This window comes from Cryptotermes secundus, unplaced genomic scaffold (assembly GCF_002891405.2).
Source record: "Cryptotermes secundus unplaced genomic scaffold, Csec_1.0 scaffold682, whole genome shotgun sequence".
In the NCBI taxonomy this organism is placed as follows: Eukaryota; Metazoa; Arthropoda; class Insecta; order Blattodea; family Kalotermitidae; genus Cryptotermes; species Cryptotermes secundus.
Genome location: NW_019730110.1, coordinates 1,673,190 through 1,688,458, shown reverse-complemented (window position 1 = coordinate 1,688,458; position 15,269 = coordinate 1,673,190). Strand labels below are relative to the sequence as shown.

Genomic DNA, 15,269 nt, shown 5'->3' with positions numbered 1-15,269 from the left:
ACCTTCATTTCAATATACATATTAAATTTCCTTCAGGGTATGAACTGGGTAGCAGTCATTTTACCTACCTTAAACTTAAAGTGCACTTACTCTATTTCTAGTCAAGTACCATGTCAAACATGAAGCCCACAAATTGAAGACCTGAGAATATGATAATGTGCTGCCTGGTAAGAGCTTTCACACACCTTTTAATCTACTGGATATAAAGGTAAAATTTGTGGAATATTTCACAATAAAACTTTCTAGTATTAGGATAAAAAGAGCACTGTAATACATATGTGTATAAATATTAACAAATCCTTGTAGCTCAAGAAATTATCCTTGTTGAAGTTCTGAGCATGCATTTGTTGCTTACAGGTGCTGTGGCTTCAGCTACTGTTGCAGAAAATGGAGAATTCAAGAAGATGGGAGGTTGATCTTGAATGTCCATCACATCAATAGCAACATTAGCAATTGCCGTCAGTCTTGCAGATGGTTCAGAAGCAACATCAGTTGCTTTTAATACAAGGCTGTATCCAGAACGCTGTTCATAGTCCAGAGGCTTCAGAAGTGAAATTATGCCTACATACTCCCCTTCACTTATCTGAAATATTTTAACAATATCCATTAATACTGTTTTGTAAACTATGTGTAAAGGGGCCCTCTGGAGAATATCTGAACCAAAGAGGGATGAAGTAACATGAAGGTGAAGACAATTTCAAAATGAGAAGCTTAATATTTCATACACTTCATCACATATAATTAATGATGATCAGAATCGAGGAGGATGAGTTAGGAGTGGCATGTACGCGTATAATGCATGAGAGAAAAGAAAAATATATACAAAGTTTCGATAGGAAAACCCGAAAGAAAGAGACCACTTAAAAGACTCAGGTGCAGATGAGAGGATAATATTACAATTTATATTAAGAAAGCAGTCTTCTGGGATTTGGCACCGTGATATTTTTTCTTCTACCCTGAAGATGGAGGCGATACGTTCCTCCGAAGCGTCGGTTAACACCACATATACACGGTGCCAAATCCCAGAAGACTGCTTTCTTCATAGTCACCGTCGTGAAAGCCTCAAATCTTACACAATTTATATTAAACAAATAAGATGGAAGAATCTGGATTGGAGTCATCTGGTTCAGGAGGGGTAGAGTTGCAGGCTGTTTTGAGCAGAGTATTGAACCTTGGGATTCCATGGTTTCCATTATATATATTGGGAAGTTTTTCACTAGGTGGCAACTATTAGCAACTATTAGGACTCTACTTTTGTAGTTATTTGGATAGGCAGGCAGGCAGGCAGTTAGCAAAATATGTGCAGTCTATTTTTAGCGCCAATTTTACTCATCCTGGTGACTGAAAGAACAAATACATTTAAAAAAAGCCATTCACAAAAATAAGATTTCACATTATGCATGGCCAGCTTCAGTTCATCATTTTGACATGGTCATCAATATATCCAGTGTTATGGTTACTGAGGCCTGCTACAGAATTTATATAAAAAAGCTGAATCCATCCATTATTTCAGTGATATTACCACATGTCTTTTTCCTTTTTGATGATATTACACTTTTTTTTTAATTCTATAATACAAAAAATTATATATGAAAACCTGCCACCATCTTACTGTTGTATGTACTACATGGTTATAAACAATGGAAGAAGGTAGATACTGTATCCTTCATTGGAAAGAAGTGGGTCATCATATGAATAATAAGTAAATGGTAGAACATATTTGTATCAATACAAGTAGCAATACTTGGTTCATATGGTAAAAATATGTAACTTTCTTACTTAACATTAGTAAGAGTGCTTTGTGTAAATATATATCTAAAAATCTGTGCACAATAAACATGTGTAGCAAACAGTAAGATGCATTTACCTTCTCTGCAACTACACCAAATGTTGAGCAGACATCTTCATTATCTTTATCTGCAGCACAGCTTAACATAATATCTGCATTAACCCCTCCATCTTCATCAGTTATTGTGATATTGCTAAAGAGAGTTGTTCCAACACGGGTAGTCTCAGCTACAGTGAATGAATATGGACGACCATGGAATTCTGGGGCATTATCATTGACATCCAGAACTGGAATTTCTCGACGCAAAGACACTGTGTTTGGCTCTGACCCTGCAATTCCTTCATCTGCAATACAAAATTTTATTAATTTATTACATTAATTTCCAAAGGAAAAATTTAGTGTAATGCGAAATATATATCAACACAAAAGAAACCTTTGTAGAAACTCAAATTCAAAATTTGTTAAGAGAGTTATAATAATTACAGTTGTCTGGTCATGTAGAAAGACTGGAGACAGAAAGGATATCATGGAGGGCAGTAAATTTTTGGGGGGTGGGGTCATAAGCCTCATGACTAACCCAAAACTTGAAAGACCAGGTACTAAATATGGTAGTCCTCAAGGAGGATACTCCCCTTCACATATACAGTTTTTTACATTTTTACATCTATCTACAGTTTACTGTTTTCCCCAATTTATTTCGCATTTGTGATTGATTCTATCCAAATACTTCCCTATATTCCTCGTGTGTGTTCTGTTTGTGCAATTTATTATCTTTCTACATAATAATTCCTCCTTTATGTTAAAGTTTTCTCTCTCCAGACAACTTAGTGGCATATGTTGGGCACCTGCCTTTCCTAAACACAGAGGACAACTTCCTTTGACACGGGCTCAAATATGTTTTTGCATACTTCACCATTTAGCTATGCACAAAGACAATGTTAGCTTCATCAATACTATTTCTTTTATGACTTGAAGAATGTACAAATATTTCTAGGCAGCGCCAAAACTGGGACAAGCCAGAAGTTTATACACTCACCTGCCTTTCTTCAGTAACAAATGAAGCCACCATAAATATAAAATTATAACACAATCCTATGAGTAAGTCTGACCAACCTGTGATACTAATAATGACTTCCATCAGATCAATGGTTTCCCGATCCAAGGGCCTGAGCAATGAAACAATTCCTGATTTACGATCTACTGTGAGTTGTTCTCCGCTAATGCTGTAATGAACATCTGAACCTTCAGGATCAAGACCTCGTAAACGGTACACAGGAGCACCGACTTTGGTATCCTCAGGCAATGAGAACCTGGCCATATCACCTCCAGACAGGAAGTAGGGAGCACGGTTGATTAAAGACTGAGCTTCAACATCGAAGTCCCACAAGAACATTATCAGATAAAGCCACAGAATTCTTGTCCCCTCTTCAGAGTTCTTCATGTTTGGCACCAGGATATGACTTCACAATACTTTTCTGTAACAATTTAGAGACAGTCTTTAAGGTTGCAGAATTGTCAGCTTGATGTTCATGTTTTAAAATCCGTATTTTCTATGACAATTACAAATAATATTACATATTACATGTACATATTCTATATGTACAAATAAGTATGTAAATAAATACATATATGGTGTGTCTGCCAGAGCTGGTATGTTTTGTCTGTGTATTTTCCTTTTCTAGAAGAAAGAAACAATTATAAATTTAGACATTTAAGCAAACTATGAAAGATTTAATGAAAAAATAATCCCGAATCTGAAACATGAACTTCAGAACAAAAGATTCCATGCTTGGCTTGGTGGGAGTACTAGAGATGAGACATGCTTAATTTTCAGGCAAAATGGCTGGTAGAGATAATGCCCCTCTGTCTAATCGTGCATCACATTATAAAGAAGTACAGGGAGTGGAAGTATAGCTCCATCATTCTTAACACTGGCACTAGATGAACTGTCAGCTTCACTCCCAGACCACTGTACACCCTGAAAAACATGTCCCTGTTACCTATTGTACGGAAGGGTCGGTAAACCCTGTGGAGCAGAGAAAAAATTATTGGTCCTGGTGGAAATCTGGCCCTAAGTCTTCGGTTATCTTCCCCACAGCCTACTCACTATACACAGAGATTTTCTGCCGCCAATTTCATGGGTTGATTGGTGAAACTGTAACAATTTTATACTGTAACGGATTTGATCAACACGTTGCCAGGCAACAGCTCTGTAAACAAGGTCCAATAGGCAACAATAGATGAAGCCGTCTTTTCTATGTCGTCCGTGCAGAGCAGCGGTGGAACTACGGGGTTATGCAACCTGTTTCTAAGCAACGGCTCGGTAAATAAACTTCCGACTAAGCGGTGACATCATTAACAATAGTGACTGTGTTTTCCATAGGGTCTGTACAGAGTGCTTACAAGGGAAGTAAATGCAATGACAGAGTTAGTGAAAAAGAATCTCTAGTCGTGGGCCTCAAGGAGCCTGATACCAAGACGAACTGATTGGCGGTAAACCGCCAGTCGTAAAGTAACTCTGACTCTGACTCTGATAGAGTTAGTTCAGGGGCAGTTACGAGTCAGTCATAACCTGAAACAGTGAGTCCAGAAGAATTTTTAGTTCCGAGGTTCCAGAGTGAGTGAAGACGAAATAGCAAGAAGACTTTATAGTGATCTGAAGTTCTAGTTTCTATGTTGAGATCCGTTGCCAGGAGACGACTAGTGAAGACTGGGAATCCTAGTGCGTATGCAACTGTGGACTGGAAAGCGTGTAAATCAGTAACAACACTGTAATAATGGTAGTTAAGAGAATTTGTAATTGAAGTGTTAATAAATCCAATCATCCGAACTAGAATCCGTTATTTTCGTCAAGCGTACCACCCTACACGTGACAAATACATTAGTTACCTTGAAATAAGTGCAATAATAGTTGTGTATGATGAATTGGAAGTGGTCGTGGCCTGCTTCAAGTTACCATGCAAAGCTGAAGGGAATCGTGAAGAGACAGACGGCAGTGCGGCGGGATTTCGACCAGTGGCGGCTCGTAGCTAAAATTAGTGGGGGTGCTGCTCCAGAAAATTTGTAGCCTTTGTTTTAAAATTGTATAAATTGAAACAAACATGTATAAAAAGAAAATTTATTCAGAAATTTGATAAAATCCTAAAAAAACAAAATCAAACATTTTTTACTAACTTTAACCTAAATTGTTACAGTTCAAGCTTAATCTATTCATTTAAAAATGAAATCCATTCTTTTTAACCTTTATATTATGCTCATTGATTGAAAGTCTGTATGCCTCACTAAGTTTCTCCTTAATACTTACGGTTCCTAAAAGTGACAGTGAAACTACATTATCAACGTGCTTCTTTGACTTCTCATGCTTTTCAGTTTTTTCTTTCATTTTGGTTATATTTCTAAAACCATCTTTTGTCCACGTTACATCACCCCAAACAGCAAACACGGGAAGCAAAACAGTGCATTTTTTACTTCACAGTCGCAAAGCCAACTTTTCCGTTTGTACCATTCAGAATTAAAGCTACGAATATATTTCTTGTTCTTGCTTATGCCTGGCTCAGATATTAGAATATCAGGTGTTAAACGACCTCTTTTCTTAACTGAAACTTTCTCACGGATAGACAGTTGTGAAAACTTAAGCTGTTGAAGTTCACTTAAGAGTCACAGAACTTATTTCTCGGGGATGCTAGGCCATGGTTAAAGTTTTCTGTTAAATAAAAGAACCGAAAAAAATGAATCAAATAGAATTGCTGGAAGCAGGATAATAATCTAATTCTACAATTAACTCATATTTTTAAGCACAACACACGCGGAGTAAAAAAAAAAACTACCTTCCACCAGCACGCCAGGGTCGGCACCGGTCGGCACTGTCGTTCCTGCAGTGCTCCCTCTCCCTTGCAGCCTCGCGTTTAGCTTCCTATATGCGCATGCGCACAGTCAACGAACACCTCGCCGCTGGAACTGTGAAACTCACAGTTCCATACAAAGATTTGGCTACTGACATTAAGCTTAAGGATTATATATTGTATTGTACTTGTATAAAGAAAGAATTAAAGAAAAAAGGACTCATTATATAAATGTTATCGATAATATCAAGTGGAAATTGGGGGTGCTGCAGTTCCGCAGTGCCTATACACGGGCCGCTCCTGATTTCGACCCAACTACCACTTGAACACAAGTAAGACCTGTGTATGTATGTTCGGTCACTCTGGTACAGGTGATACGTATAGCGCGTTCGCTCGAGAGTTTGCCGCAAATCGCTCAGTCGCCCAGGCGGAAGAGAGTGGGCACGCGACGACTCGTGGCCATGCGGGGAGCAATCAGACAGCGGCGCTGTAATGCAGGACACTCAACGCGACTGTTTCGCAACACCAGGATCTATACATGCGTCTCGTGGTGACGAGGGACGGAAGTTAAGAATGAGTAAACGAGACGAGGTCGTTCACACACGTACGCCCGCCTGACTGAGCACCGCTATCTGTACCAGGAAGCAGTAGCGAACGCCATAGTGCACACAAGGTAAACGGATGACCTATCGCAAAAGGCAGTTTCCTGTTTAAGAGAGCTCACAATGTATTCCATTCAACACCGGTGGGATAGTTCAGTCAGTGGTGACTGGCTACAGGCCGGATGACCGGGGGTTGATTCCCGGAAGGGCAAAATTTGCGACAGAGCCCAGATAGGCGCTTAAACCCCCTTCCTCATGAGCAACATACTAGGGATAAAGCTCTTTCTATGGAGCTGCAACAGCTGGGAGTCTGAACATTCTAGTACCGACGTCAAGTAAATACAGACATAGTAAAAACAAACTCCGTGACCTGTAGTCCGCAAGCGAACTATAATGACCGAGTGACCGCCGTTTGTCGGCGAAGTTAGTGACAACTTCAACGGATAGAGGGTGTCGCTTGGTCAGCGCAAAGAATCCCCACGGCCGATAATCTAGACCGGAGCCGCTATTTCCTTGAAATATCTCAATTATCCTCACGAGGCTGAGTGGACCCCGTTCCAGACTCACTACTTCTCAGAAAATCTGGTAGAGCCGGGAATCGAACCCGGGACCTCTGGATCTGTAGCCAGGAACTCTGGCCACTAGGCCACAGAGGCGGCCAAGGCAGGTGTATTGGAACTGGAAAATACAAGAAACGAAAATAGGCTGATTCCATAGAGCAGATCCCTTCTTGAAAGGCCAAATTTTGTTCAGTTATTCAGGAAATCTGCCAATTTTCTGACACTCGAAGGTCCATTACGGCATCCTCAAGAGACCATCGTGTAGTTAGGAGACAGCCCGACGTTTCGGAGGAACATATGGCTTACATTTTCAGTAAATGAAGTGTGAAGAGTGCAAGAAACCGACAAACGTAGGCGTCAAACTNCCGTTTCTCACGGTGTTGTCGCTTGCAGATTTCTTATACTTTTTCTTCTACCCTGAAGATGGGGGCGATACGTTCCTCCGAAACGTCGGTTAACACCACATATACACGGTGCCAAATCCCAGAAGACTGCTTTCTTCTTAGATAAACTTGTTTGGCTTACTCTCCGACCCTGAAGATGGAGGCGATATGTTCCGCTGAAACGTCTGGCTCTCTCTGAACTACAAGACGTTACAACCCAGAAGACAGCACTATTTGTCCCTATTCTCTCTCCTTCCGTTAATATGAGAAACAAAATTTCACGCATGTGCAACAAACAGAGTTTTGTCTTCTGGGATGCAAGGCCGTGTAGTCCTTTGAAAGTCAATCTGGCGTTATATCCTAGAAGATGGAACTCTTCATAACCACCGGTGGCATAACCTCAACTCCTACAGATAATATTATAGCTTTATATATTACTGTATTCTGCTTTTTGGATATGAAAGTGGAAAAATGAGATTTGAACTGTAATTACAAATTTAATTCCATCAAAAGTTTCGGTTTAGTGGATGACATTGTTTCGTGATTCTCAGATGACGTCAGACTGCGGTCTTCGATGCCACTGGTGATACACTGCCGCCACGGAGCTCATACCGGTACGGTCACGGTGAACATTAGCTTACAGCTAAGTAGGTCGGTAAGTCAATGACATCTGCGTTGGCCACAACAACTGAAAGCTATTTTTTACTTTCTTAACCCTTTAAAGCACGCCATTAAATATTTATACAGCCCCCAATGAATGCTCGAGATATAGAAAAATCAACGTTTTCCCCCCAAGATTATATTTGTGCGTTTCGTATGATTTTCAGAATAAACAGTGACTGCCCCTCTTAACAAAAGATTTTGACGATGGTGTACAACACTCGAAATTGCAGGGTTTCTGGACTTTGTCCACCTTCCAGTAGTCCAAACCCTCAGAAATTCCTAGAATTAACAGATTTTTATACAGGAGGCAGTGTTTTCTTTGCGGGATATACTTAATTTTTAGTATTACTTGGATGAAGTCCATGCTTCGTCAGAGTAATGAGACAAATACGGCCATGGTTCCCGACGGGACTCGAAACCAAGAATGACTGTGACAGTGCAAGCCTACGGTAAATTTCCAGTCCAGACCAGACCATATTATGCTTCGAATGATTGCGTAAATTACTGAAAAATATGAATATTGATGAAAAGATATATATCGTTTTGAAACGCCTAACACATTTTTGAACACACGTACATAGTTAAAATTAAATTCACATTGCGTCTTCCAGGATATGAAACCGTTTATTCTGGTAGATGGTTACAACATTTTGGGACAAAACATGATGTATAAAGAGCCAACGATTTTGACTCGTATCCGAAAGATTCCCCGTTCAAATCTCGACTGAGGCATTGACCATCCCGATTGAGGTTCTTTTCGTGTTCTTTCTCAGTCCCTCTTGGTAAATGCCGCGATAGTACACTAAATTAGTCCAGGACGTTTGTCCTCAACATGTTCTTTTAATTCATATTCACTGTCTTTCCATCTCTTATTGCTGTGTGTTCTCACTTACTGACGGATCGTTAAGTACTTTACAAAGAAAAATGTATTTTAGAACCCTCAGCTGCCTCCTTCATCAGGATTTCTTGAAGATTGTTACATGGTTACGAACATTTCGGTAGAAACTTCTGTCTCCTTCTCGAAGGCACTGTGTAATTCGTATATATTGTAGTTTCGGAGCAACCTGCTACTTCCATTTCCAGGGTTCATGAAAATGCTGATAGCAAATTTCTCAGGTAACAAACCACTAGACTATGGGGTTCATAACCAAGACGACAAAATAAGAGAATAAATGGATCGTTTAAGAGGAAGGTAAGAGCAGTGAGAGTAGAGGAGACACGATTTAAGTACAACTACAAGGTAAGAATTCGTGCTCCTACACCTTCACATTCCAGCGCATCAAGGGAGAAAATTCGAATATAGTGCGTAGGAGTATGCACTTCACATGCCTTTTTATTCTCTTTTGATGATGGGACGTGCGTGTAATACATAATTAGAAAACATCCTATTCATAGTTATGATTGTCTTTACTGTGTTGTGTAAATCCGCTTACTGTTCACAGAATTACTGGGTTTTTGGACTTTTTCCATTGTCCGGAAATTCTAGATAATAGAGGACACACTAGGTAATGGAGGACACGACGTTTCGGAAACTGGATCTGTTTCCGCCTTCAGGTGAGAAAGGAAGACGCCTACTTAGTTGGACCCCTTAGAAAGAGCTAATCTCAATTGTCAGAACCCTTCAGAATCTTCTTATTGCTCTTCATAAATATAAAGTTTTGTAATAATGGAAGTAACAACACGACAAAACAAGACAAAACTACCTAAAGACAAAACGGGGAAATTTAGTATTACCTGTGAAGACATAAAACGTGCATAAATATCTGGTTATAAATCATCTGCTCATGAATTTGGTTGTTACTTCTTCACATCTAATTATTTTAGGCACGTTCTGGAGTGTTTTCTTGAAGACATGGAAGATATTAATAGATAAAGCATATATACCGAACAAGTGGCTCAAGAAATAACACTTGTGACTTGTACTCTCAAGATACTTGGTTCGAATGTCAACCAAGTCATCGGCGCTCTGTACTAAGGTCCTCTGTGGTATTCCTCATTCCCTCAAGACAAATTCCGGTATAGAACTTCAAATGAGAACATAACCGTTTTCTTCCACATCCTTTCCAGTTCATTATTCATTATGGATCTAATTCATCTAAGACATACAATCTGAGTTGAATCGCTGAATTAACCGTAAATAAAAAACAAACTTCTTGTCTTTAGTACGCAAGCGAACTATACCGAGCGAGCGACCGCTGCTTGTCGACGAAGTTAGTACCAAACTTAGCGGATAGAGGGTGTCGCGTCGTCAGCGCAACGGATCCCCACGGCCGTTAATCTCGGTTTTCTAGACCGGAGCCGCTATTTCCTTGAAATAGCTCCTCAGTTATCCTCACGAGGCTGAGTGGACCCCGTTCCAGGCCCGTTACTTCTCAGAAAATCTGGTAGCGCCGGGAATCGAACCCGGGACATCTAGATCTGTAGTCAGGAACTCTGACCACTAGACCACAGAGGCGGTCCGTAAACAAAAACATTTTTCATGAAATTAACTTGAATGAGATTCGTAATTTAATTTGTCTCAGTGTCAATACGAAGTTAATAAGCAGAGAAATTAAGAACTTGTTGTGACTACTAACCCTGTTTCCTTTGTTGCCTAAGCGAATGGCGGCATCTAATGGCATCACATTTTTCCCACACGTCTCCGTAGCTAAATATGATTACAGTTGGTCATGCACTCTCACCGAGTTGGCAGAGATTTCAACGCACGGATAAGAAGAATATGCGCTCGGAAACAGAAAAGTTCCAAGTCCGTGCACTTATTAGGTTTTCAGAACAAAGAGATGTAAGTAACGGTGAAGTTGTTTCATACAATGTGAGAAAGTTTGGCGAGAAATTCGAACAGGACGAATTCACAGACTAACTGTACTGAGCATGTAATTAAACACTATAAGCAACACATAAATTTTACCAATATACACAACTATAAACAAAACAAACACACTCAATAGCCTGTAGTCCGCAAGCGAACTATACCGACCGAGCGACCGCCGCTTATCGGCGAAGTTAGTGCCAACTTTTGCTGTTAGAAAGTGTCGCGTGGTCAGCGTAACGGACCTCCACGGCCGTTAATCTCGGTTTTCTAGACCGGAACCGCTATTTCCTTGAAATAGCTCCTCATTTATCCTCACGAGACTAAGTAGACCCCGTTCCAGACCCACTACTTCTAAGAAAATCTGGTAGCACCGGGAATCTAATCCGGACCTCTGGATCTGTAGCCACGAACTCTGACCACTAGACCACAGAGGCAGTCATATACACAACTATTGTAAGAGAAATGTGTGTGAACTTATCATGAGGAAGTTGATCTTACGGCCATCATAAATTTAGGCCCTATTTAGAGTACCTGGATTCCAGCATAGATTCTAGGTTACAATGGATACTCACACATGAAATATATTTTGATTCAAAATAATAAACTCAATTTATATTTAAGTACCACTGTCTTATATTACAGGGTTCGAAAAATATTCAAGATTGAAATGCCAAAATTCACTGTGGACAATAGAATGGCGGTTCTACCCATAATAATTGCTATCAATTTTGATTGTCCTACGTCACCTGTAGGGTCCATGTAGACTGTAATTTTATCTATTTAAGCCACCTTTCTATGAACTACAAGGGGGCACGCGGTAGCGTAGTTGGTTGAGGTGCTATGCTACAAGCCGGAAGGTCGAGGGTTCAAGTCCCGATGAGGTCATTGGATTTTTTTCAATAGTCCTAATCCTTCCAGCTGCACTATGGCCCTGAGGTCGACTCAGCCTCTAACAGAAATGAGTAGAAGGAATTAATTAAATAATTTTCCTGGGGAGTAAAGTGCGGCCGGTGCGTAAGGCTGACAACCTTGTCTAGATAATGTAGGACCCTCAACGTCTCGCAACCCTATGGGCCTTCACGGCCTGTCACAGGGTTAGCTTTACTTTTTTTTTATTTCTATGAATCACAGTAAAATTAAATATCACATTTACTAGAAAAATAAAAAGAAGTAAAGATGTCCCTGTAACAGGCCGTGAAGGCCCATACGGATATGAGACGTCGAGGCCGCCACATTTTCTAGACAATCGGCTCATAGATGGCGGTAAAGTTGTTAGCCCTACTCGCCGGCAGCCCTTTACCCCCATGATTATTCCAAGAATATTCCTGGTACTCATTTCTGTTACAGGCTGAGTGAACCCCAGGGCCATAGTGCGGCTAGAATGATTAGGGCAATTGAAAAGAATCCAATGACCTCATCGGGACTTGAACCCGCGACCTTCTGGCTTGTAGCACAGTGCATCAACCATTATACTATCGCGTGCACCCCCATCTGATATACTACCAGGAATCTTCCTGTGGGTAAAGGGCGGCCGGAGCATAAGACTGATAAACTTACCGTTATCTGTAAGACGATTGTCTGGAAAATATTGGAGCCGCGACTTCTCACAACCCTATGGGCCTTCACGGCCTGTTACAGGGAAAGCTTTAACTTCAACTTTTTACTTCAGAACTGCACCAGATTAAGAATAAGTGGGGACTTAAACGCTGGTTTAAGAGACGAACATAGTAATACAGGATAAATCAATAACCGGTCCGGCACAAAATATTATACTGTCCAAGGCTAAAATACGTGTATGCATAATTCAGTCAGATATTAAAACTATTTATCGATTATGATATAATTAACATCGTTGTAATGTCAAATGTTTAAAAAAAACAAGTAAAATATGTTCATTTACAAATACATATGGGCGCCGGAGTAGCGTAGTCGGTATAGCGACTGACTAAAGGCTGGACGACCGAGTTGTCGCAGTTCGAGTCCTAGTAGGGTAAAAAATTTTCTCTTCTTCAAGTCGTTCAGACCGGCTCTGGTGTTCACCCTGCCTCCTCTCCAATTGGTACCGGAGTAAAGCGGCCGTAGCGTGAAGCTGACTACTCATCTCCAGCTAGTGCCGAGGTCAACAAAATATGGACCTATACATCCAGTCCCCATACGCCTTCATGGCTTAATGCTTATTTCGTTAAGCACAGGAACAACTTTACTTTTACAAATAAATACGAGCATATTATATTTCATTAGAACTGACACATTATAATGAACATAGTACATTTATTAAGAAGAAGTTTGATTAAATTGTCTCATAGCATATGGAGAGTGAGCAAATCGTTAATTTCGGGCATAACAATATTTACACAAAATATTTGTATCTGGTCTTGCATTTAATGATGTCCGCTAAAGATCTTTTTCCAATTATGTTATTCACTATCGTATATAACACAGCTTACATAAATTCACATAATTATACGTGATATTTTATTAAAATAATTTCCTTACCCTAGAAAATCATCCACAGTTTGAAACGACTGTGTCTGCGTCAGAGTTGTTACAACTGTCGAGAGAAAACGGTACTTTCCAAGAACGCTACACTAAAATTTCTACAAACACTACACATAAACACTTTCAAATACACAGCACTACACCATTCTCACACCCACAAAAATACTCTAACACTTAAAATGTTTGATCGCTTTTCTCTCAAGTGTTCTAAACACAGTCAATACATCCATGATTCAGGATGTTGGCATTTCCATCTCGACTGCTCTACAGGCGAGCCTTTCTAAGACGATGCCAGAGCAACCTACTGGCAGGCAGGTAAGAAAGAAACGGTAAGTAAGAAAGGACAGAGAGAGCTGGTATGCTAGAGGGAGAAAGAACATAACTCGGCCTGTAGGATACAGACAACCTGTTCAGCTTGTAACTACCAAAGACATGAAAATGGAAAACAAACTTAAAGACAAATTCTTGAATTGGAGAATATACTAAGTTTGTCAGAAATAGTATACATGAGGAAGAGTGCCGTCTTATGGGATATGACGCCGTATAGTCCAGTAGAAATTTACGTACCGATGTTTTGGATGAATGTACTTTCTCTATCATTAAGGTCGAAAAACATGGAAATCAAGCAAACAGCAAGACGTAGGAATGAAGCAGAGCTTCTAACACAAAATAGATCCAAATATTTTATGACGGTGTAGGTAATAATACATGGATAAACGACCAAGAAACAGGAGTTCGATTTCCGACAAGGGCAAGATATTTCTCTGTTTTTCATGGCGTTGAGACCTAATCTATTGTTCATCGCTTTATAGAACAAGTACCAACGTTCTTTCACGGAGGGTAACATGGCAATGGCATGAAACTGAGTACTCACACCAATCTAATGCAGAGGTTTAGAATGTGTGGAGCCATACCTCTATGATCATCAGTAGAGGCAAGTTTCTGTCCCGGAATTTTTTAGAAAAATCAAAATTAAGGGGAAGGAAATAGATTAAACATTTTTAAATGTTATTTTTTAAAATATCACCTTATATATGTCTAAATATAGATGCCTGCAGCTCTAAGACGAACCGTGAAAATATTCTTAAAAGGCTCAAACGTAAAGAACAAATCTGGTGGCCCCATTCCCAACCTGTGGAACAAAAATCCTGGCAGCTCCCATGACCAATAATCCACTTCCCACACATTCTTATGACGTGGTGCTTAATTATACAAGGAAATAACTTTATATTTTCACATTTACATAGTTGAAACTTCTCGCTTAAGTCTAGGACTCTAGTTCTCTTTCTTTTTGATTTGAGTTTATCACAACGTTGACTATGAAGTGTCTAAGATCTTGGATTTAGCGTCGTGTAGATTGGTATGAGTGCATCTTAATTCCTGGGCAACACACCGTCTGTATCATCAGGAGTAAGCCAAGCGAGAAACCCTTCTTGGCCTCAGGAATGGAGCAGATACTGTCCTTCAAAACGTCGATGGACTTCGAACCACAAGGGGTCACAGCCCAGAGAAATGACTCCTCAAATTTATGTCTGTTCAATCCTGAAACCGTGAAAAGAGAAGGTCCCTATGTCGGTACTGCTGTGCGGAAGTCCCATTCAAACATGAATTGATATCCGCCTAGCAGATGTGTGCCAAACTCTCGCCTCACGAGCAGCAGGAAGTGGTTGGATCCACACCCTTTCCACATTAACAGCAAAATGGAAACATTTTCACGCTTAAACAACTGACGACAAGATCATAATAAAGGGGAGGAACTTAGCACAGAGGTCTGGCAGGACAAGCAGTGTACCTATAGCTTCTACCGTAAGGACAATATCACACTAAAGGAGTAACGATAATAATAATAATTTCTTTATGATTTCTGTGCTGAGCCAACAGCCGCAAGGCCAATTACAGACACAGCACACTGTAGATAGAAGTAGTTACATATTGGACAAATTCAACATAAAGTCAAAGACTGCTTGAAGGTAAGCATTGGAGGAAAAATACATTAATGCATATAAAGAAAACAAACAAATAATAATAATAATAATAATAATAATAATAATAATAATAATAATAATAATTTAATCTGTTGTGCAGGGAAGTTGACGTATTTGGAGCCAAAATTATTATT

The 15,269-nt window shown here is 39.9% G+C and overlaps 1 protein-coding gene across 1 annotated transcript; it reads right to left on the bottom strand.

Annotated features, from left to right (window-relative positions):
- Positions 1-1,867: 1,867 nt before the first annotated feature.
- Positions 1,868-13,438, bottom strand: LOC111866201 (cadherin-87A; the record flags this gene model as incomplete). The annotated part of the gene is given in 3 exon segments (XM_033752167.1): positions 1,868-2,133; positions 2,903-3,264; positions 13,148-13,438. Coding segments are annotated over 2 exon segments (594 nt in total), but the record flags the coding sequence as incomplete, so codon positions are not given.
- Positions 13,439-15,269: the final 1,831 nt, after the last annotated feature.